This window comes from Gallinula chloropus, assembly GCF_964237585.1.
Source record: "Gallinula chloropus genome assembly, chromosome: 22".
NCBI classification, from domain to species: domain Eukaryota; kingdom Metazoa; phylum Chordata; class Aves; order Gruiformes; family Rallidae; genus Gallinula; species Gallinula chloropus.
Window position 1 is genome coordinate 9,942,677 of NC_140107.1, and position 23,308 is coordinate 9,965,984.

General features: G+C 52.4%; 1 protein-coding gene across 1 annotated transcript; it reads left to right on the forward strand.

Moving 5' to 3' along the window:
* Positions 1-5,828: 5,828 nt before the first annotated feature.
* Positions 5,829-23,089, forward strand: INPP5B (inositol polyphosphate-5-phosphatase B; the record flags this gene model as incomplete). The annotated part of the gene is made up of 22 exons (XM_084274188.1): positions 5,829-5,885; positions 6,050-6,120; positions 6,552-6,649; positions 7,030-7,059; positions 7,503-7,613; positions 11,550-11,643; positions 13,042-13,212; positions 13,656-13,757; positions 14,132-14,246; positions 15,085-15,201; positions 16,000-16,187; positions 16,729-16,840; positions 17,015-17,124; positions 18,009-18,144; positions 18,688-18,798; positions 19,766-19,928; positions 20,088-20,323; positions 20,886-20,999; positions 21,360-21,444; positions 21,832-21,959; positions 22,219-22,330; positions 22,667-23,089. 22 exons carry the CDS (start codon positions 5,829-5,831, stop codon positions 22,789-22,791), a joined length of 2,586 nt encoding a protein of 861 aa, XP_084130314.1. The 3' UTR covers positions 22,792-23,089.
* Between the last annotated feature and the right edge of the window lie 219 nt (positions 23,090-23,308).

Here is a 23,308-nt window from a genome sequence, read left to right on the forward strand (position 1 = left end):
TGATCTGCTGGCTGGGCTGCCCAGTCACTGGCTGCAAACAGACTTTGGGATGTCCTGTCCCTCCCTGCCATCCACATCCCAACTATAGTGTGCCTGATGCTTCCATGGAGGCCTCTGGGCTGCGTGGAGCCTCGGGAGGGGACACTGGGCTGGCCGAGCGTGAGGTTGTTGTTTCCTTTGCTAATGGGGGAACTTTGTGTTTTCCAGATCACAAGGTGGCTGCCAACGCCTCGGTGGCCAATGCCTCGGTGGGCCCCACCAACGCCTCGGTGGGTCCTGCCAATGCCTCAGTGGCCAGCACCTCAGTGGGCCCCACCACTGCCACAGTGGCCAATGCTTCACTGGACCCAGCTAACACCTCGGCGGCCAGTGCCTCGGTGAGCCCTGTCAATGCCTCAGTGGGCCCCGCCAATGCCTCGGTGGCCAGCACTTTGGTGGCCCCTACCAACACATTGATGGCCCCCGCCAGCCCCTCAGTAGCACCTGCCAGTGCCTTGGTGGTCAGCGCCTCAATGGCCCCCACCAGCACCTCAGTGGCCAGCACCTTGGTGGCCCCTACCAACACATTGGTGGCTGCTGCCGGCCCCTCCATGGCTCCTGCCAGTGCCTTGGTGGTCAGCGCCTTAATTGCTCCCACCAGCACTTCGGTGGCCAGCACCTCAGTGGTCACTGCCAGCACCTCAGTGGCCAATGCCTCAGTGGTCCCCATCAGCACCTTGATGGCCCCTGCCAATACCTCTGTGAACCATACAGAAGACACTCAGGTAAGGATAGGAGAGGGAAGGGGAGTAGAGGAGGCTGTTGGCACCACAAACAGGCTCTTCATCCTGACTTGGGGTCTCATGGGAGGCAGGAGTCCCCCAAGAGCATCTCCTGGGATGGCAGGGGGGCACCTCGGGCATGGTGGGCGGGTGCAGGGGCAGGCAAGGCCATGGCTGGAGACAAGGAGGTTTCACTACACAGTGATGCCCTGGTGTGTTCTCCCTCCAGCTCACCTGCCAGCACTTCCAGTGCTCCGGGGAGAGGTGCTACCAGGATGAAGCCCACACCAACAAAACCTCAACCTGCCAGAACGAGACACACTGCGAGGTACAGAGCTCACTGAGGGAGGGACACAGGGAGCTGTGAGAGGAAAAGCCTCTTTCCCCTTTCCTGACACCACGAATCCACAGCACTCTCAAGCCTGCATCACCCTCCTATTTCCCTTCTCTCTGGTGTGATGTGGGATACTTTTGCTCCTTCAGATTGGTGTCTTTTCCCACTGCTGGCATTTTTCTTTTCCCACTCCCAGCATTTATTTTCCCATCCTTTCCAGCTTTATCGTTTCTCCAGCACGAACTACACCGCCCGGTGCAGCAGTGGCTGCGGCACGGAGATGTGCAGGACCAACCGCAGCACGAGCCGGCAGCTGTGCTCCCTGGACTGCTGCAACTCCTCTCTCTGCTTGCAGCTCAATGCCAGCTCCTACGGTAACTCCCCGCAGGGTCTGAGGGTGATTGGGGTCGGGGAGGGGAGGGAATAGGGGGGAGATTAGTGGCCAAAACCCTGCTGCAGAGAGCTGGCTGTAGTTGTATGGCCACATCTCCCTGCCGTTGGGTTTGCTCCCCTTCAGAGCTGGGCTGAGGGGAAGGGGTGGCCCAGCGTCACGCTGGTGAATCGGCAGCTGCACAGATCTCCGTGCAAGGTGTGTGCTGGGCGCAGCCTCACCGTGCTCCTTGTGTGTCCATAGGTGACCTGCTGACCACCACGGCTGCACCTACCACCACCACCACACGCGCCCCCCCCCGAAATGTAGGTACCAGTGCGCGCGTGCACGCGCGTGTGTGTGTGTGAGATGATGATGATGGTGATGCTATGGCTGCAGGGTGTCCTGGGGGCTGCGGGTGCTGGGACCCACCTGAGTGGGGGGCAGAGGGAAAGGTCTGTCCTGCACCCACTAAGCTGCCTCTGAAAGGACAGAGAGTCCATAATGAGCCCTGTCAGACAGACCTCTTCCCAAGCCCAGCACTTCCATCCGTGGGTTCGAGCAGCTTGAAGCAGCTGCATGGTGACCCATCCCTGCAGCGAGGCCGTGGGGCCCGATGGGCACAGCAGCCATTCTCCCCAGGCTACACGGAGGGGAAGGTGCTTATCTCTTCAGAGCACTGTTAAGAGGAAGGAAAAGGAGGTTTGAAACTTGTTTGCTACGCTGGTGTTTCCCCTGAGCTTCCTGCAGTTAGTGCCGTTAGTCTGTTATCTCTCTGCATCCAAAACGCCCCAGACAGCAGCTCCCAGGAGCAGAGGGGGTGTGGGAAGGAGCCCTCATCAGACAACCCACCAAAAAGGGCTGTCTGATGTTCAGTTCTCATCCTGGAGAGAACTCTCTGAACCAAGGAATATACGGTGTTCCCCCCATCCCTCTCTTACAGGGCAAAGTGTGCGCAGCGTTCTCCTGTCACGGGGACAGATGTTTCAAAGGCAGGAAGACTCTGGCTAGATGCATTGTGGGGCATGACTTCTGTGAGGTATGGCCTTGGGGGGGCTAGAAAGCAGGATGCTCCCCAGGATCCTGTGTTCCTCCCTGTGATGAGAACGCCAAAGGCTTGGCAGGACCTCCAGGCTAACACGTCTCCTCCTTCCAGATGAAGAAGACGGGCTTGAATTACATGGCAGGATGTAGCAGAGCCTGCAAGGCTGCCAAGCCTATCTGCACCGGTGGGATGAAGGCTGCCTGTTACCAGGAGTGCTGCCCTGCTACCCTGAAAGCCAGCTGCCTGAAACTCGATGGCAAAGTTCACGTCAACAGCGCTGGGAAGGCGACTCTGACCCCGCTCTTGAAGCTTGTGGTGTGTGGGGTGATCCTGCTCCTGAATTACAGGGGCTCGGCTTCACTCTGGGGGTAGGCAAGAGTTTAGGGCTCCGCAGCCTGTGCCCCCCCCCACCAGCCCCACAGCAGAGCCCCACAGCACTCGTTAGCATCCCCATTGCTTCCTGACTTCAGCCAAGGCCGCTATCGCATGCCCTCTGCCGCATCCCTGTCCCAGGAATGAGGTGCCCCAGCTGCTTCTCCCCTTGTGCAGGTGCATCAGCCCCCGGGGTGACCCCAGGCCCCTGAGAGAAACATGGTGATGGGCTCCAGTCCCTGTCTGCGCTGTCCTGTAGCACAATGTTCCTGTGTGCTCTGTGAGTGTCTGCAGGGGCCTCTGCCCAAGGACTCCTCCTCCCACTTCCCAGCTGCTCAGGGCAGGTCCTGGCCAAGGGGTGAATGTGGGGCTCCATCCTAGTGTGGTCAGTCTGTGCTCTGCTTCATGCCTCTGGCCGGCCACGGCAGTGACACTGGTTCCCTGCCCAAGCTCCTGTAGAGCCGGGGGGACCTGAGCAGCTGCCCCATGGGGTGTCCCCCTCCCTGGGATGCTCTGCCCTTCTCACCTGCTTCCCAGGCGCAGCTCAAACCTCTTCTGGGTTACAACTGGAGAGGATGCTTTTCTGGTACCCCGGTGCCTCCTCGCCTGTGCTTTGTGAGCAGCTCTTTGTACCTAAGCCAATGTCGTGTGCGAGGGACAGTGATGCAGCAGCCAGGTCTCCTCCCTGGGTGGCTAGTTAGGCAGGAAAGCCCTTTCACCAGCGCTTCAGCAGCTGCTGTTTTCCCCCTTTGTTTTTCCACCAGCAGCTCCCACAGCTGCCCCAAGGCTGACAGGGTGCAGGTTACCGACTGGCCCTTCAAAGCCACTCCTGAAGCCCACGCTGGGAAAACTTCTTTCCCCTGGGGCTCCTTGCACAGCATGGTGACACACAACAGCTCTTGTCACTGCTGCTGGCCCTCTGTGTCTACCTTGGGGACAGCTACATGTGCTTGGCCGGGTAGTTACCCTGCTGCTGATCCCAAATCCAATCCCACACCTTCCCAGGACCAGCGAGCCCTGGCTCCCGTTGGGCATGTTGTTTTTCCCCATGAATTTTAAACCCTTGTAATGGAGACTCTACAGCATCAGCACATAACCGATGCGCTGAGGAACCTACGAAGGGGTATTGCTCCCTGCCCACCCAGAAGCCTTGCAAGCTAGCTAGGGATGGAGAGCTGCCACTGGGACTGCAGATGCTGGAATAAGTGACCTCAGGGGCAGGAGGATGTTTGAGCCAGCTTGAAACCCAGGGAATTCTGCCTTGACTGAAGGCATGGGGTCTGCTCTAGTTAATAACCTGCTTGCACCGTGGCCTTCTCTGCGTGCCCTCTAACTCCTTAGTTTACAACTGTTCTGGTGTTGGAACATCTCTTGCACCCTGGGTAAATGACATAAGTAGCTCTGTGTTTCTCCTGCGTGGCTTAGACAGGAAACTGGGATTCATCCTCACGTTTTAAGCCATTCTCTTTCACATTTGTGATTCTCTGCCCGCTAAAGAGCGGAGCAGTGAGCGTCAGTTTGTGACTTGAGCCACTGGTGCTCCCCAAAGCCTGCTGTTGCATCAAAGGGAGGTGGCACAGAACATGTTGGGTGGCATTCACTGGTGGCAATGCTCTCTGCTCTCCTCTGCTGCTGTTGTCTCTGTAAGGATTGCAAAGCAGATAAAAGTCCACATGTTGGTCCCCGGCTTGGTGATGGGTGATTTGAGAGTGGCCCAATGTGATGGGACTGGGGGGAGGGGAAGGAGAAGAGCTCTCGGGGTGCTGGTATGGCGCGCAGTGCTGGCTGGCCTGCAGCAGACAGGCTGCGCCCTGCCGAGGGGCTGTGGGCTGAGCAGCTCTCACGCAGCGGATGTAGGAATGGGTGTAAAGAGCCTGACACCACTGATACCATCGCCGCCCCCTTCCCCGCCGCAGCGCAGCCTCAGCCAGCCTGCTCTTCTGGTGCATCAAAACCGCAGCACGGGGTTTGGGGTGCATTTTGGGAGGCACGTCTGCAGCTGGCAAAGGCAGGATGAAACCTGGGGCTTTCTAACTCAGCGCTACCACGTTTCTGTTAACACGAGGGGTGTGGGGTTTACAGTGGCTATTTCAGCCTGTTCTCCTTTCGATTCCTTCTGGCCATGTCTCGGCCATCCTGCACGGCTGTGGGAGCCCCGGGGCAGGGAGCAGGCTCTGTTAGCAGAGCTGGTTTGCCTTCCCAAGCTCTAGATCCCGCTTATTGCTCCTGTATCTGCAGAAAGAGCGGGCTTGGGCCATGCGTTCCTCACTGCCATGGAAAAGGCTCTGCTGGGATTTCCCGGCTCCTCTCTGCAGTAATTAATGTGCAGAATGAAGTGGCGGCTGCCGCACGCCAGCTGGGCCTTCCTGGTGGTCAGTAAAACCCACCTCAAAGCGCATCTGACCCGACCCCGTGTCCCGCATCCCCCGGGCCTTCCCCCCCTCTCCCGCGGGGAGCAAGCTACGGGATGCTCCCGCACAGTCCCAGGCACCGACCCCGCCGGTCTCAGGCCCTTCCCGGCCGCTCGTCCCGGTCAGGTCCGGTCGGTTGTGGGACCGAGCTCGCCGCCCGTCCGCACCGCACCGCACGGAACCAGCTCCGGAGCCCCTCGGCGGCTGCTCCCCCCGGCCCGGCCCGGCCCCGCCGCGTCATTCAGCGTCCGGCGCCGTCCCGGAGAGCGGCAGCGCGGAGCTCCGCCCGCCGCCGGTCCCGGAGCAAAGGGCTAACGGAGCGCGGGCCGGGCCGGGCCGGGAGCTGCTGCCGCGGGGGCGGCCCGGCCGAGCGGGAGCGGGGAGGCGCCTGCGGCGGTAACGGGGAGGAGAAGGGAGGGAAAGGGGAGCCCGGCGCTGCGGGCCGGACACGACGAGTCACGACAGCCGCGCTGAGCGGCCGGGCCGGGGGCAGCCGCCGGGTCCCGGTCCTGGGAGCGCGGCCCCGGTGCGCAGGATGGACCAGTCGGTCGCCATCCAGGAGAGCCTGGGGGAGGGGGCGAGCTGCCGGATCGTATCCTTCCCTGCGGCCTTGGCTGGCGCAGACGTTGGGGGGGGGGGGGGGCGGATTTTCCCCCTTCCCCCTCTTCCCCTCTTTACCCTCCCGCGGGCTCGCAGCCCGCCGGGGCTCCCGTTTCTCGCCGTTATTTCCTTGACCCGCGGCCCACGGCGGTACAGGGCGTCCTGGCTGCCGGGGAGAGCCTGGAGAGCCGGCTGCTGGGCCTGGTGGAGACCCGCGGGGGACACGCGTGGGTACCGGGGCCGTGTCCGCGGGATGCCGGGGTGGGGAAGCAGCGGCGGGGCAGCCGAGAGTGCTGCTGGTCTCCCGTAGAGTTTGGAAACCGCTGGAAAACAACCCCCTTCCTATCCCAAAGGCGTTGTGTAAGGTGGAGTCCAGCGAGGTGGCGATTTGGAGGTGTTGCACCTTAGCATCCCTCTTGCTGCACGCTCCGGGTGGTGAGTGGGAAAGACCCTGGGCTCTTCAGGTTTTGACCTGGTGTAGCATAAAAACGTTATTATTTACACGATGGAGTAAGCAGGTGGGTGGGTAGGTACGTGGTGGAGAAGCTGCTTTGGGGATTGCATGAGGAGGAGCTGCTGGGTGGGATGGCTCTGTCCGTACCTGCAGAGATGCTGGAATCGAGGAGGTGTCACCTCCATGTCTGCTCTGTGCTTGCAGGATCTATGTATACACCCACCGGCGGATGGCCATCACGGCTGAGGACGTCTGGCTGGAGAAGATCATCCCCATCACAGAAGGGTTTGCAGTGGAAGAAGGTACTAACATGCTTAGTGGCTACCTCTGAAGAAAGGGGTGAGGGTGTTACGAGTCCATGCTTTGTTGTCCCACTGGCCAAAATTTGGGATCTATTCCAACTTTGCATTTTTTCTTCAATTTATAATCCCTGGTGACACTTGCTTGTCACAGGGCATAGCTGGAGGGGCCCTGCTAGATGCATTGTGCCACAGTGCAGAGCATCCCGTGTCCCTCCAAGCCCCAGCTGTGGCTTCCTGCCCTGGCAGGTTCATTCTGCCTGTCTCTTCCCAGGAGCTTTTGGGATTTGAGGAGCTCACCCAGCTCGCTGACCTCAAAGTCTCGGTGTGGTCTGTAAACCTGTTGCTCACATGTGTAACTCAACTTTGTTTTGCTTTTACAGTTGTACCTGACAGTGACCTTCATGTCATTGGTGAGTGCTCTGTTGCTTTAATGCCCACCCTGAGCACTCCCTCCATGGGGCAGGAATGGGGGGGTGTGGGGGTGTGGTGTGTGTCTTGTGATCAGGCTGTTGTCTGGGGGGATTCCTGCTCTTGGGGAACTCCACGTGCTGTTTGCCAGGATTTCAGTTCATGTTATGGAGTGTTATTACCCCAGCCCAACCAAGGGAAAGAGTCTTCCAAATGCTTTTAAACTGCTACTGGGAGATGAATTAGTGTCATTGAGTGATCAGAATACAGATTAAATAGTGGGGTTTGTATTTTTAAATGGCATTCCCATGTCAAATGTGGGAAAGGAAGGCGGTGAGTAGGCACGGGCAGACTCGTTTCAAGTCTGCGTGCACGGACCAGCTGCTGCGGAGTGGTTGCTGAAGTCTTGGCAGCACTAACCACAGTCTTCTCCTGATGCCTTTAGGCTCTGACGTGACTATCCAGATAAATTGGGGAGATGATCGGCTCACGGTGCAGTTGCCTTTTGGCTCCCACACTCGCACGTTCCTTCAGGAGGTCAGCAGGTGCAGCACAGGTACGAGCTCTGCGCCGCACTGGATGTGGCCCGTGGGTTCAGTGCTGGATGTGTGGGTGCTCTTGGATGGGTGTTGGGTTTGGGTGTTCCTTCTCTGCGTGGAAGAGCGGTGTCGGCCCGTGTGCCGCCGAAACTTGCGCTGTAGTGTCAGAATTTGCTGTAAGGATGGGTCCTCCATCGCCAGACAGCTCTGTGGGCGTGATGAACCCATCCCGCTGCTGGAGCCTGCATCGGTCCCCGCCGGAGCCATGCCCGCAGCTGCAGCCGGGGGCGCCCGTGGGGCGCTGGGCTCGCGGGGGCGGGCCGGGGCGGGCCGGGCGCTGGGACCGGGCGGGCTGGGCTGGGCCGGGCCGGCCGGCGGCGCGGAGCTGCGGTGATGTCCGCGGGAGAGCGGCACCGCCGAGGTGAACGCGGGGAGCCGGGATGGGACGGGACGGGACGGGACGGGGAGCAGGCGGGAGCAGCCCGGCGGGGAGCGGGGGCGAGTGGGGGAGTCGCCCCGGGAGGGGAATCGCGATGCGCGCTGCTCACCGGCCTCAGCCCGGCGCCGGTCCGGGGACCCAGGGGCCGCCCGATGCCCAGCGCTGGCCCCGGCCGGTGGGGCAGGGCCCAGTGGGCCGCAAGAGGCGGAGCCGGCGGCTCTGGGGACGCGAAGCCGAGGGTCCGGGGGGGGTGCTGACCGCCGGTGCGGAGCTCCCGGCGCTGCGCAGCGCGCCCGGGCGGCAGCTCCGGGGTGCGGGAACCGGCGCGGGGCGAACGGCGCGGCCGGTGTGCGGGGCAGCCCGCAGGTACGGCTCCGCGTTGCCTCCGCGCTGTCTCCGCGGGCAAAGCCCGTCGCGCAGGTACCGCGCAGCGCTGCTGCTCTGCCCGCGGCTCCGCCAGCATCCCCCTGGCCGGAGCCCAGCGGCCGCCGGTGCCCCGGGAGCCGCCGGGGCTTCTGCTCCGGTGCCGCTCCGCTGCTGTGAGGCTCTACCGCGCCGGTTGCGCTGGGCTGGCAGCCGCTTCCTCTTGTGGGGGAAGAGGGGAGGGCGGGGGATGGGGGGCTGCCGCTTGCTGCACATGCCTGACCCCCTCCGATGCTGCGGCGGGAGCAAAGAGGGAAACTCCAGAAAGTGGAGTGTGAGAGGATTCAGAGAGCTGCAGCCATTCCTGGAAGGCAGCGTGGGATGTGAAATCCGGGTTAAACCCTTCACCCACCTTCACTCAGGCCGGGGGCTCCCTCTTAATTCGTGAAGGCACGGTGTAGTATTGCTGGCATTCCTTCTTGTTATTCCCTGTTTATCTGTAACGTATTAATAAGGAAAAAAAGAGGTGAATTTTGCAACCGGGGCCCCAGTGCAGCTGGGGCTGAGCTGAGGTAGGGATCAGGGACAGTCCCCTTGGACTTGGTGCTTTAACTTGTGGCTTGGAACTGCCTGGGAGAGGCTTGGGCATATCTACCTGCTTAGGATGAAAGGCCGCTGAAGGAAACACAACCCTGGCTCCTTTGTTGGTGCATCTTTTGTTGTATCTGGGGCACAGTAATGCTCTTTGAATGGTAAGCTCCTGGGGAAGTAGTTCTCATATCACATCATGCCTTTGAGCTTTGACAAAGTCGCCTTTTCAAGGCTTTGCTGTGTTTTTCTTGAGTCAGAGGAGCCTAGGGAGTTTATCCCCCACCTTCCCGTTAGGAGAAGAAAATGCCTTGGGCCATCACTTCGGGTTTTTTGGAACATAAATTGATCTAGGGTGAGGTTTTGTCTGCTGCTTGCCAGGAACAGCTGTAACTCCTTCTGTCCATAAGTGAATGTGCATACTGGGTTAGCAACTTCCACCTGTAGATTGAAGCCTGTTTAAATACTGAGTAACTGCTACCGTTTGTTGGTAGGATGAGAGTAGTTATTCATGTCTTCTGTGAGTTCAGGCTGGCTAATGAACAAGACCTTCCTTAAAAGGATTTCAAAGTGCTTTAAATGTGCTTTACTTTGCATTGTTTATATTCACAATTTCGGTTTCAAGCCCTACTGTGCAGTCATGGTCACAACTGGAGCATTGCTTTATTTGGAACAGTGAAAACCCAACCAAACTTCCCTCCAGCCAGAGAAGCCAGTCCCGTGTGGAATGTTGCTTACAATCACCAAGGAAAGAGCAGACGGGCTGAGATGCCTGTAACTAATGGCAAAGCTAATTTAATTCTCCCTCTGGAATACTAAGCGTGGATCCTACGTTATCCTGAAGATACGATACGTTTTCCCATGGTAGAACAGCAGTATAATGTCACAGATTTAACCAGAACATCTTTATTGCTGCTTAAATCTCTTTCCACTCCAAATCCTGCCCGATCCAGACCCCGCATGTTCTGTAGTCTCCACACATAGCTCTTTATTTCTGTGCCCAGTTCAGTTATTCTGGCTAAATTACCCCACTTCAGACCGCTGATGTGCAGATCCCTCTGGCTACAGCAATCTGTATCTAGGCAGAAAGGAACCAGCCCTTTCCCTAAGGGCTCGTCACTTTCTTAGGAGAATCCTACTTAAACCTGTCTTCTGTTAACAAGGTTGGAACGCAAAAGCCTGATGTATGTGATCTTTGGATCACGGAGCAGCTGTGTCAGCAGCATGGAGCAGGCTCTGGCGCTGGCTGTGTGCTGGCGGGTGGCATCGTCCTATATGGTAATAAAACCTGAACTTCTGCTCCCTTCCTGCTACGGGAGTCAGAGTTGGCTGTTAAAGCTCAGGTTGGTCCTTGTCACCATCGAGGTATGTTGTGTGGTGGTTACCAGGAGGATTTGGGGAGGTTCAAGCAGCACTGGTTGGGTATTTAACACCTACAGAGGGAATTTACAGCTCTGTCCCAGCTCTCCCAGTCCCCACATCAGGGTGCATCCCTGAGCAGTGTGCGCTCCCGGTCGGTTCTACGTGACTTTGGCAGGGTGATGTGTAACGAGGTTGCAGTCACGTGCCCTCGGGCAGCCAGGCTCTGATAAATCCATTTACACAGTCGTTATTCTCTGCGGGGCCTTGGGCAAAGGTAAAGCACTGCAGGCTGTGCTTCTGCCTCGCAGTCTTGTCCTGGCCAATGTCCTGTGACAGCAGCAAGGCTTTGATTTCTCTGGTCTCTGCTCTCTGAAGGAGACACTCAGCTGAATGATTAGAGCCAGATACTCTTAAGAACAATTTCTGTATCATTAGATTCTTAGCAGCATGATCTGGAGGTGGCTATTCTTGTGTCCCAAACACCAACACCCCCCATGCAGGGTCCTCTTTTGATTTTTTTAACTGTTTTTATGACCCTTATAGGAGCAGAATGTTGTATCTGAAGCAAGCAAAATACTGAGAGACCAATTCAGTTTTGCCCACACAGCATGATGTGCTTGGTGTCACGTCTGTGTTGGGTGATATTTGCATGGCAGCTGCCTGGTTATTGTTTTTAGGAACAGGTAGTTTGCATTGAGGGGTTTATTTGTCCCAGAGTGTGGCGGGTTCCTGTGATGGCTCTTTATCCCATTGCTTCAAGCAGGAGACCCTTGTGCTTTGCAATGTATCTGCAGATAGACAGAAACCCTTTAAATGGTTTTGCTGGGGGTTTTCTTGTTTGTGTCCCCCCCCCCGCTTTTCTTCCTTTCTTTGTCTTGCTTCAGAAAGGAAAAATTTAAAAAAGCTGTTATTAACATACATTTTTTAGATTCCCAGGATAAAGCCTTGGATTTTGTGCTGCTAAACCTTTGGCTTAGCTGTAAGGGAGAGCCAAGAGCAACCTGCTCTGGCAGTGTGCAGCAGCTCTGCTGCTCTCCATACTGGTATTGATTCTGCCTCGGCGGTGGAAATACGTCACAGTATTTGCATAAACCTGTTGATAAATTAAAGAACTCCTTGTGTTAATGTAAAACTTGATGGGTTTGGGTTTTTTTTTTTTTTTTTTTGTGGTTTGTGTTTTTTTCCACCCCCCCCCCCCCAGAAGCAGTGGGCTCTGAAGGCATCAAACAGAATGGGAAGAAGCTGGCAGTTCCTCAGAACCGGAGCAACGACAGCGCCAACAAAAATGCTCCCAGGTTTGGTGTCTCCATTGTTTCTTTGGGTAGATGTGGTGAGGATGATGGAGGTTGAGCTGAGCCCAGGATCTGTGTAGTGACAGTAAATATATCTACTCCAGGTGATTGTGGATGGAGTGAACCATGGTGGGCAAATTGTTTGAGTCTTTGATGTCTAAAGAGGGGGGAAAAAGGAAGTGCAGAGAGCTTTCTGTCTGGGCTTCCTCGTTTTCAACTGGAAAGCAACTGGGGAAGTGGGTGTCTCTGGGTACAAGGTCTCTGCACACCAGCTCTCGAGCAATCTTGCGGCTGCATTACTTGGTTCTATCTGCTGGTGTCTGGGGGTGCAGTCGCTGGAGGTGGTGGGGTTTGGAGCAGAGGTTGGCAGCTTTTTGAGAAGAGAATCTGCAGGTTCTAGTTAGGAGAGAAAGGAGATCAGCGTAGGCATGCTGTCAAAACTTTGGTGGGATTTTCAGCCCCACCTCTCAGAGATGGTATTGCCAGCCCCCTATTTGGGCATATTTTTCCCCTTTACTGGGATGAGACCTGCTGGAGTTGTTTATTTTTAATTCAGAGAACTTTGGCTTAGGGCCACTGTGCCTTAGAGATATACTCTTTAACATGTAGCAGTTTCATTTTCCAGTTCCCAGGACTTTGCAGACCTTGCTGCATCTCCTTCAGAGCCTGCCTGCCTGTTGCCCTTGGCACTGGTGTGCAGGTTATTGACCTTAAATTTATACCATCCACTTGCTTGTGGGAACTCCCAAGCTGTGGCACTTTTTCCTGTTGCAAAAGGGAGTTTGGAAAGCTGGGAGATGCTAAATAAAACCTCGGCTACCTCCTCCCACTCTTTGCTACCTCCTTTCTAGGCAGAGCTGGGAGTTTTCCAGCAGAAGGCTTTTTAAACAAACCCAGTGGGAGAGGGACTGGTCACCAGGGAGTGTGGTGACAGGACAAGGGGCGATGGTTTCAAGCTAAAAGAGGGCAGGGTTACGTGAGATGGTAGGAAGAAATTCATCACTCTGAGGGTGAGGAGGCCCTGGCACAGGGTGCCCAGAGAGGCTGTGGAAGCCCCATCCCTGGAGGTGTTCAAGGACAGGTTAGATGAAGCTTTGGGCAACCTGTCCTAGTGATGGTGTCCCTGCCTATGGCAGGGGGTTGGAACTGGCTGATCTCTGAGATCCCAAAGCATTCTGTGAGTCTGATTCTTCTGCTGAGGTCAGAAGGGCTGAGCAGGGGCAGCAGGAGATATTTACTTCTCCTTGCTCCAATGAGCAGGGAAAGGGTACAGGTTTTGTTTTGACGTTGGTAAGGCCTGCTCTTGAATCTGAGTGGGACTGAAGTCCTTGGTGGCAGGAATAAGCTGCTGAGGCTGTGCATAGATCTGGGGTTTCATCACAGTTTTGCTTTCGTTTGCAGGCAAACCAAACTGAAACCCCAAGTGACGACTGAAATGGTGCGGTCCTCCAGCGTAATGGTTTCAAACAAGGCTTCAGTCTTATCAGAACCAAAGTTTGGACTAAGAGATACTATTGTTAAGTCTCAGCTTGTGCAGATGGAGGATTCCTACACACACATCCAGAGCTTCAGGTAATGAGAAGAATGTACTCATGTTCGTTATTTCATCTAGTATCCCTGTAGAAGAGTATCATCCACGCTCTCCAGAACAGCTTTCCTTTCTCCTTTAGGCATTAGAGGAGAGGAATTTCACTCATGCCCCTGTCAAGGACTTGCCTCGTGGTTCTTGTTGAGGAAAATGGCCCTTTTGAAATGACTTGTCCCTGTGCTGATTTCAGACTGTGTCTGGAAATGTGTCATTTCACAGAATCACCAGGTTGGAAAAGACCTTTAAGATCATCAAGTCCAACCATTCCTGCCCTGTGCTAAACCATATCCCTGAGCACCTCATCTACCCCTCTGTTAAACACACCCAGGGTTGGTGATCCAACCCCCTCCCTGGGCAGCCTGTTCTAAATTCCAGCTATTTCCATCAGCTCTACAACTTGCAGCTCTGGGATTTAATTTCTTCACAGGTTTTTTGTTGGGACATACAATGTGAATGGGCAGTCACCCAAAGAGAGCCTCCAGCCTTGGCTGAGATGTGATGCTGAGCCGCCGGACATCTACTGCGTGGGGTGAGTGTCTCTTTCTGGCTCATCCTTCCAAACCCTGGATGGGGGTTGTAGCACAGAGGTGTCTCCAGCCAGGATGCCACAGGTGAGGGATGTTTGCGTTGCCTTAGTCCATCACATATCTCTAGATAGGTGTTTACCTGGCTGAAAGGGTGGTTATTCTGGTCATGTTTGGGCTCTGTGTTGTTACAAAATCTTGCATGCCATTCCATTTAATACAAATAGTAATTTGTAACACACCTTTAAAAGCACCATAACCAAATTAGAGTTTTCAGTTGTAAATTTAGCCAGTATAAATGGATTTAGTTCTTTCCCAGAGGAAAGGCCTAGGGTTCTAACCAAACGTGTGCATCCATGGGTCCCTTCCTCTAACACAGTTTCCAGGAGCTTGATCTGAGCATGGAAGCCTTCTTATTCAATGACACACCTAAGGAAGAAGAGTGGTTTAAAGCTGTAACTGATGGTCTGCACCCAGGTGCCAAATACGCAAAGGTAAATGTGGCTTTTGGGGAGGTTTGAGTGTGGAGTTGTTCTCCACTTGGGCCTCTTTTCCTTTTGCTTTTTCTTCTTCTCAGTTGCTGTGTCTTTCCAGAGGCTCGTTGTCTGCAGGTTTTTTCTCAGTCAGAAGTGGTCTGGAGGGGAAGTAGGTGGTGTTGCTGTGCAGGATGCTGAGGCTCAGGGCAGGACAGGAGACCAGAGCCAGGCATGGACCTCCAGAGCTCATGGAGTCCAACCCCCTGCCAAAAGCAGGGTCCCTAGGACAGGGCACACAGGTCAGTGTCCAGATGGGTCTGGAATCTCTCCAGAGAAGGAGACTCCACACACCCTGGGCAGCCTGTCCCAGGGCTCCCTCACCGGGAAGAAGTTGTTCCCCATATTGGTGTGGAACTTCCCGTGCTCCATCCTGAGCCCATCGCCCCTTGTCCTGTCCCCACAGACACTGAAAAGAGACCTTAGCTTCTTCTCTGTCTCCACACTGCATGATGGAATGAGTTGTGGAGGTATCTTAGTAGGAATACTGCTTGTTTTGGCTACTGCCTCTTAGGTCAGCTTTGTCTCCTGTCACTGTTGTTGAAAGGAGGCTCCTTCCGTAGGCTTTGCCTGTGCTGGAGGTTTTGCTTTGGGCTCCAGCTGCGTTTGGGGTGTTGGCTCCTTCCTTGCTGTGCTGCTGGGGTGCCCATGCATCCAGCTGGTCTGTCAGATGAGCCCGGAACTCTCAGTTTCTTCATGTGTATTTTGGTGACTGTACTCTGGACCGGGGAGGTGATGTCCTTGCTCTCATGAAACCTCTCCCATCCTGGTGTTTAATGGAACAGGATGTGTTTTCCAGGTGAAGTTTGTGCGGCTGGTGGGAATCATGCTGCTGCTGTATGTGAAAGCAGACCTTGCTGTGCACATCTCTGAGGTGGAAATTGAGACGGTTGGAACTGGAATCATGGGGAGGATGGTAAGAATGGCAACTGTGCGTGAGAAGGGGTGAGATCTAGGAGAACCCTGGAGAGCCCCTCTCCTTAGATGCACGCCATAGCTGGAGGAACAGCTCTGCAGCTTATGGTCTTGCCCATTGCCAGCTCAGGGCCTTGCTGGAGCACATCACCACGTGCAAGTCCTTGAGGGACAATCTTCTCTGAAGGCTTTTTTTGCCTGGTTGTACGTGCTGGGCTGCATGGGACCTGTCATGATTTTGGTGCTGGCTGTGATTTTGCCCAAAGTGAGTAACACAGGGAGGTGTGAGCAGGAGAAACATGTCTATTCAGATGAGTTTTCCTGAGAAGGGCTTCCTGGCCTCCTGCCAGTCCATACCATTGGAATGCAGTCTGTGCCCTTTGAATGTAGTGGCTGTGAGCACTGCAGCCATAACTTGTCCAAGGTATTTTTAACCAGCTCATTTTTTAACCATGCTTCCTCCTCCATTTACCTGTTATTTTATTTTTTAATGTTTTGCGCTGAAAAAATTCAGTTTGTTGCTAAATTGATTTTGGGACTTGCTGAAGTAACTGTCCAGGACTCTTAATTATTTTAATTTCCTTTTGCATTAGCTAATTCCTGAATTACAAACCGAGTTCCACGTGCTTCCTTGCTGCATGCAACCCCCAGGAGTTACTGACTTGGTTTCATGAAGTCGTTATTGCTAATTGGCGATCTGCCTCAGTGTCTTCTGGCCCGTCCACTGCTTGTAACTCATTTGTGGATTCACCTGGTTGTGGGGAAGCTCCTGACCAGTGTCTTTGCCTTTATCTTTCAGGGTAACAAAGGTGGCGTCGCCATAAGGTTTAAATTCCATAACACTAGTGTGTGTGTTGTGAACTCTCACCTTGCAGCTCACATGGAAGAATATGAACGGAGGAACCAGGACTTCAAAGACATCTGCTCCAGGATGCAGTTCTGCCAGTCAGATCCACATTTGCCCCCTCTCACTATTGGAAAACACGAGTATGCTTTCCCTGGGACCGTGGGAATCGCTGTGTGTGGCAGGAAGGACACTGCAGACGTGCTGGGGTCGAGGTGTTTTCAGGAGGGATGTGACAAGGGGTATCTGGTGATCTGATCATCGGCCTGGAAGGGCCTGAAAGAGCGATCACAGTTCGGACAAGTCACTGCTGTTTGCTGTTCCAGGCCTTGTCTTATTTCCAAGCATGGAGTGGGAATGGGGCAATACACTCCATTGATTGCTCCAGTGGGTTGTGGGATTTGGTCAGTGGGGAATATCAGAAGCACCAGTTAGTGAGAGGTAGTGACGAGCACGCAGAATGGGAATCAAAACAGGCAAAGGTAGTGAATGTAGCTTCTCTTCCCACTTTTCCCTCTTGTTCTCTCTGATGGAGGAGCAGACCCAGCCTTGGTCATGTTGAGATCAGAAGAGCTCACTCTTGCTTTAGGTGGTTTGAGGCACAGCTGTGGAGCTGTGCTTCCAGCTTGTGATTTGGACGTCCGTAGGCTCCTGTGCAGACTTCTGGTGTACGTTCTCTTTCAGTGTGATCTTATGGTTGGGTGACCTCAACTATCGGCTGGAGGAACTGGATGTGACAAAAGTGAAGCAGCTTGTAGATGAGAAAGCATATCTAGAACTTTGCCAGTATGACCAGGTACTGATGTCTCGCCTACCTGCAGGTGGTGCTGAGGGTGCTAGTTAGAAACCCGCACGCTGGTCCTTAACCTTCTCGGTGCTGAAAATGTCCCTGTGACCTGCTGTGGGAGTTGTGCTTGAGCTTATTTATTTTTATTCTTTATTTTTGGTATTGTTTTCGTGTCTTCCATAGCTAAAGAGGCAGATGAATGCCAACACTGTCTTCGAAGGCTTTACAGAGGGGGAGATTTCTTTCCAGCCAACATACAAATACGACGCTGGCTGTGATGACTGGGACACAAGGTACAGTGATTGCCTCATATCAGATACTGCCAGTGGCTAATGTTATTGTTGGAGGGATTTAAAACAGAGCTAAAAAGAGCTCTGGATCTGATGGCTGTAAATAGGAACAGTTCTGAGATGATTGCTCTTCCTCTCCCTTGGCTCCAAAATCCATCTCTAGTTTACATCTATGTTGCTTTTCTTCCAGTGCTATTTGTCAGATGTTCCTAACCATTTCCCCGTGAATAATCCATTTGGGATTATTCATCCTTCTTAGTTAGAGGTGTACAAAAATCAGGAATCCTTTTAGCTAGTTTCATTCTTTTTGCTTGGGTTTGGTTCATTCCCGCCCCTCCCTCCCCCCCCCCCCCCCCCCCCAAGCAAAATGTTTAGGCTCTTTTCTTTGCTGATACCTGCTGTACCGACCAAGGTGAGAGCAGCTGGCTGTCTGTAGCTGGGCACCTTCTCCAAAACCACTGTGAGAGTGACTGCCCAGTTCACAGGAAACGTTGGCTTTGAGCACGGGAATGAAATCTGCGCAGAGGTCAGTGGGGAATTAAAACCCCCCAACAACATGAGCTTTAAATATAGAGCCTGAGGTCTTAGTTTTCATGGTTCCCATGGTCAGAAGCATCTCTGAGTGTTGCTTTGTATGCTAATTGTATAAAAAGAACATAGCAAAGAACTGCAGCTCTGAAGGAGTTGGAAGTAAAGCATCATGCAGAGATACTCAATAGGGCACTGTCAAGCTTTGGTTTACTACTCACACTGTGGAAAATCCATCTTTGATAGAGAACCAACTCCAGGCTGTGTCAGGAAAACACTGAGTCTCTGGGGAAACTGTGTTATGAGTTGTTACTCGCCTGAGCTGAGCCTGCAAGCTGTCATTTTCCCCTCTGTTGTAGTGAGAAGTGTCGTGTTCCAGCGTGGTGTGACCGGATACTCTGGAAAGGACGGAACATCACTCAGCTGAGCTATCGCAGCCATATGGCCTTGAAGATCAGTGATCATAAGCCAGTGAGCTCTGTGTTTGATATTGGGGTAAGTGTGAAGGAAAGAACTGCTGACCTCATCTTCTGGGGGGAGAAGGGTTTCCCTCTCCTGCTTTTATGGCTCTGTAGAGAACAATGGCTTAAAAGGTTGGCTAGATAAGGTACCAAGATAGGATTGTTGTTCAAAGCAAGTTAGTGCTAGAAGTGATATGTCAGTGAAGCAGAATGATGCATGAGTATCTGTAGGTGTTTCTTCAGAAGAGTTATTTTTGCCTTCTTTCTTATTTCCCTAATAATTTTCAGAGAAGGCTGCAGTGCAGGAACGTGACGTCACTGACAACCCAGTAGTGTATTGTCAAACTTTAAAAAAAAAAGGGAAAAAAAGCTGATCTAGTACTGACTGGGTGATTTTGTCACTGGTGATGGCAAGGTGCTTTAGGGTTGGATGCTGAGGACACCCTGTAGTGCTCCAAGTAGCTCTGTTGATTACAGGTGGGGTCTATGGTGTGCTGCTAGATCTGGTCACTTCTTGTCCTGCCAGCCTCCACAGTGCTCCTGTAGAGGCACAGGAAGCATGTGTGTCCTTTTCTAGGTGAAGGTTGTGAACCAGGAGCTCTATCGAAAAGCCTTTGAGGAAATAGTGCGCTCCCTGGACAAGCTGGAGAATGCCAACATTCCCTCGGTGACACTGTCCCAGAGAGAGGTAGGCTGTGTGCCAGGGGAATCAGCTTTTTAAAAGGGTAGACGCTGGCAGGACAAGGGGGATGGATTAAAACTAAAGGAAGGATGGGTTAGATGAGATATTAGGGGGAAGCTCTTTACAGAGAGAGTGGTGAGGGGCTGGAACAGGCTGCCCAGAGAGGGGGTGGGTACCCCGTCCCTGGGGGTGTTCAAGCCCAGGTTGGATGGGGCCCTGGGCAACCTTGTGTAGATCCAGCCATGGAGGTTGGTGTCCCTGCCTGTGGCAGGGGGTTGGAGCTCTGTGACCCTTGGGGTCCCTTCCAACCCATGCCATTCTATGATTCTATGTGCTGTGACTCACTGGGTTGACTGAGCGGCCCTAGACCCCAGAGGAGTATCTGTACATTAGATGGGTTCTAGACCCTGTGGTTCAGTTCCAAAGAAGAAGAAAGTTTTGACTTCCAAGTCTTCTTCTGTTTACATGCCCTACAAATACTTGTTTCCATCTAGGTGCAGGTAAACTCCCTTCACAGTGCCAGGCTGAAATGTAGGGTGTGTTTCTCCGTGAGGTGAGGGGAGAGAGAGACTAAAAGGGGAGTTTTGTGGCCCTTGCTCCAACTTCTTTGAAACATAAACATGTAAAATCTGAAGGATTAATGGAACATGTCACAAAACCAGAGTTTGCTTTGTGTGTTGGGGACTAGAAAAGATAAGCAATGAGACATTTGAAGCTACAGCTATTTTGTTCTCAAGTTCCACTGAGGTTATCATGGGGAGGATTTGTTTTAAAGGGCTCACTGATGGAAACATCTTTAGCATAGAGAGTAAGCAATGGTAATCCTCTGTAATCCTGGAGGAGACAAGATGCAGGAGCAAGAGGGTTAATCTGGGTGTCTTGGTGCTTAATGATTAAACGACGGGACAGGGATTGCTGCTGCTGCTTGGCAAGGTGGGATCGGCTGGTGATGCTGACTGACATTTGTTTCTAGTTCCATTTTGAGGATGTCAGGTACATGCAGCTGCAGGTAGAGAAGTTTACAATCCGTAATGGCCAAGTGCCCTGCCAGTTTGAATTTATCAGCAAACCAGATGAGGAAACCTACAGCAAGGAGTGGCTGACGGCTAATCCCAGCAAGGGCTTTCTGCTATCAGGCGAGTTCCTCATTTTCATCTCACATTAATGAGATAATATTGTCACCTCCTGGCTTGGTTCCCCCTGCTATTTTGAGAATGTTGTGCCTGTTTGCAGGCTTATTGGTTTAATACCATTTCTAGCTAATCGTGGGGTGTTTTTCTATCATTTCCTGGCAGATGCTGAGATCACAATTGAGTTGGAGGTGTTTGTTAATAAATCAACAGCTACACGCCTGAATTCCGGTGAAGAACAACTTGAAGATATCTTAGTCTTGCATCTTAGCAGGGGGAAGGATTATTTTCTATCTGTAACGGGAAACTACTTGCCAAGTTGCTTTGGGTCTCCCATTCATACGCTGTGTTACATGAGGGACCCGATCCAGGACATGCCAGCAGAATCCATTCGGAAACTTGTGAGTTAAATACAAGATTCCTCCATCAAACCCACAAAACCCATTAAAAATAGATGTTAAGTCCCATTTATTGCTGAAGAGCCTTCTCCCATTTCCCTGGTCTGTAGTCTGAGGCTGCTGATACAGCTTGTGCTCTCTGGGGTCTGCACACCTTGCATGAGCTTCTTCACGTGGAGGAACCAACCCATTTCTTACTTTCAGTAAGATCCCATTCGCTCTGCCCACACAGTTTGAAAAAAGGAGGCCAACTTCTAAATATAGACCAGACCTTTTCCCTGGAGCCTTTGGCTTTCCCTGCATTGTGTATTGTAGATGTGAGGCATGAGGAAATGTTTCCACAGAGGGTATGTGAAGCATGTTTGTGGCAGCAGCTTGTTTTGTGTTCAGACTTGCGATAGAAATGTGTCTGGTGAGTGAAGCCACACAGCTTCTTAACAAGTCTTAATTCTCAGGTATAAGCTCTGTGAAGCATTTTTTGCAGAGTTGAACAAGGACTTTAATACCTTTTCTGTTTTTCTTTTATTTCCCTATCCTTTCCCCTCTCCACACCTCCCTTTCTCAGACCCTGATGCCACTAGAAACGAGTGATGATGCTGTGGAGGGTGAAAAGCCTATGGACATTCCGAAGGAGCTGTGGATGATGGTGGATCACTTGTACCGCAATGCTTCCCAGCAGGTAGGCAGTATTTGTACTGGAAACTCAAAACTCTTTGCCTTTACCATTAGGCAATCAGTGCTAATTGTGCATGTTTGCCCAATGGTAAAGAGAGATAAAGGGCATCCGTGATAAGCGATCCTGGTACCCTGGGCTGCACCGTTTTGTGGCAGTGACCTTGGCTGTGTGTGGCAAGCACTGGCAGCTGTCCTCCACTGCTGTCCTCTGCAGTGCCACAGCCTGACTAGAGCTGCTTGTGGTGGGATTTGTGCTGATAACTACAAATTTGGAGAGATTTTTCCAGCCAGATGACAATGACATTGTCCTGTTTACCCAAAGAGTAAATATTTCCTCGAGATGGACTAATGGTCTGCTTTGTAGGAGGACCTCTTCCAGCAGCCAGGTCTCAGATCTGAATTTGAACAAATCCGAGATTGTTTGGACAAAGGAATGCATGATACCCTCTGTATCCTTTTAAACCCACGTGCAGTAATGCTCACTGTACCTTTGTGATCAAAACTGAAAAAGAAATGGATTATTTTTCTGTGCTTCACCTTGGGTTTTAGATTACTCCTTGTCATTTGGCGTAACAGATGTGCAGTCACACACTCCTCTTTGTAGTGGGCGCAGATGCCTCTGCAAACTCCTGGTGATGTTGGTGAATGATTGTTGCTGAGTTACTGAGTGTCCGACTTACAGTGGAAACAGTTTGGAAACAGCTTGGTATGCAGAGCCGAGTGATTTAACTCTAAGCTGTGAACAACAGGAGGAGTTCATGGAGATCTAAGCAAGGGTTATTTTAAGAAATAGGATCAAGCTGAACTCACCTCTTCCTTAACTGTCTTTGGATCAGTTGGCAGCAACCACTCCGTAGCAGAAGCTCTGCTGCTCTTCCTGGAAAGCTTGCCGGAGCCTGTCATCTGCTACAGGTTTTACAGCAGCTGTTTGGAGTGTGCCAGCAACTACCTGCAGAGCAGCCAGGTATCGTCAGGATCACTGCCAGACTGTTCCTGTAATTCCAGAGGGAGGGGAAGCAAACTGGTTTATGCCAGACCTGTGACAGGTTTTTATTCTCAGAAACTTAATTACCTGGTAATAGAAAGGATGTAGAACTGGTGCTTCTTGGTTATTAAGAGCTGTTAGTATTCACAGACAGGGTGATGATGGTGGTAGATAAAGCTGCTAAGCCATTTCCATGTCTTCAAGATAAATGTTGGGGTTTTTTTTCCCTCCTCCTCAGATCATCTCTAACCTGCCAGGGTGCCATAAAAATGTGTTTGACTATCTCATGGCATTTCTACGAGAACTACTGAAAAATTCAGGGAAAAACCAATTGGATGTGAACGTTCTTGGTAAGGGAAGCAGAATAACTTGTTCTGTTCAGAGGCACTTGGCAATTTGTGTAACAAACAAAACTGTATTTCTCCAAAGTGAGAGTGGCCATGGGCTTGACTGTTTTGAAGCATTTAATAAAGAGCAAAGAATCCATAGAAAAAAGTCATTGCAGTAGCCTGGAAAGAATAGTTGAGTGACGCAGAGATGTGTGGGATCATCAACTTTCTAACCACACTCTGGAGCCAGGCACACTCTCACTTTGACTAACCGGGGTTGGTGGACTTACCTTTGGTATCCTGCTGCTGACAGGCTCTTACTGTGTGTCTGTGGCTTTTTCTTTCCCCCCCATACAGCAAGTATATTTGGTGGGTTGGTACTTCGGCCGCCTCCTGGGCATCCTGCGCCTGATATCACCGAAAAGAGGAAAGCTCAGCAGTTTATCCAGCAGTTCCTCTTGAGAGAAGACAATTCACCATGAATTTCAGATGCAGCTAATGGGTTTTTTTAGATATCAAATTACTGTAAAAATATTTTTGTACAGTATAGTGGCTTTTTTTATATATATCACAATATTTTATACAATCTATTGCTTTTGAAGGCATGGGTCAGGCACTTTGAGTCAGGCGCCCCTGTTTAAGCTATAAGCTATACCAAATCTCTAAATAAGCTGTATGTAGACAAGCAAAAACATGAAAGCTGATCTTTGCACTATTTTATTTAACTTGTATTAAATCTCAGAATTTTTATGTCCTTGTTATTTAAATAAATGATCTTGGTACATATTTGCAGCCTATCTGTCCGTTTTTAATTTGGTTTAGTGCTGGATTCTGCACCCATTTTTGATTAGGTTTTTGGCTGGTTTAGTGCTGGATTCTGCACCTGGGAAGGGGCAGCCCTGGCTGTGCAGACGGACTGGGCGATGAGCTGCTGGAGGCCAGCCCTGCCGAGAGGGATTTGAGGGTCTTGGTTGACAGCGAGTTAATCATAAGCCAGCA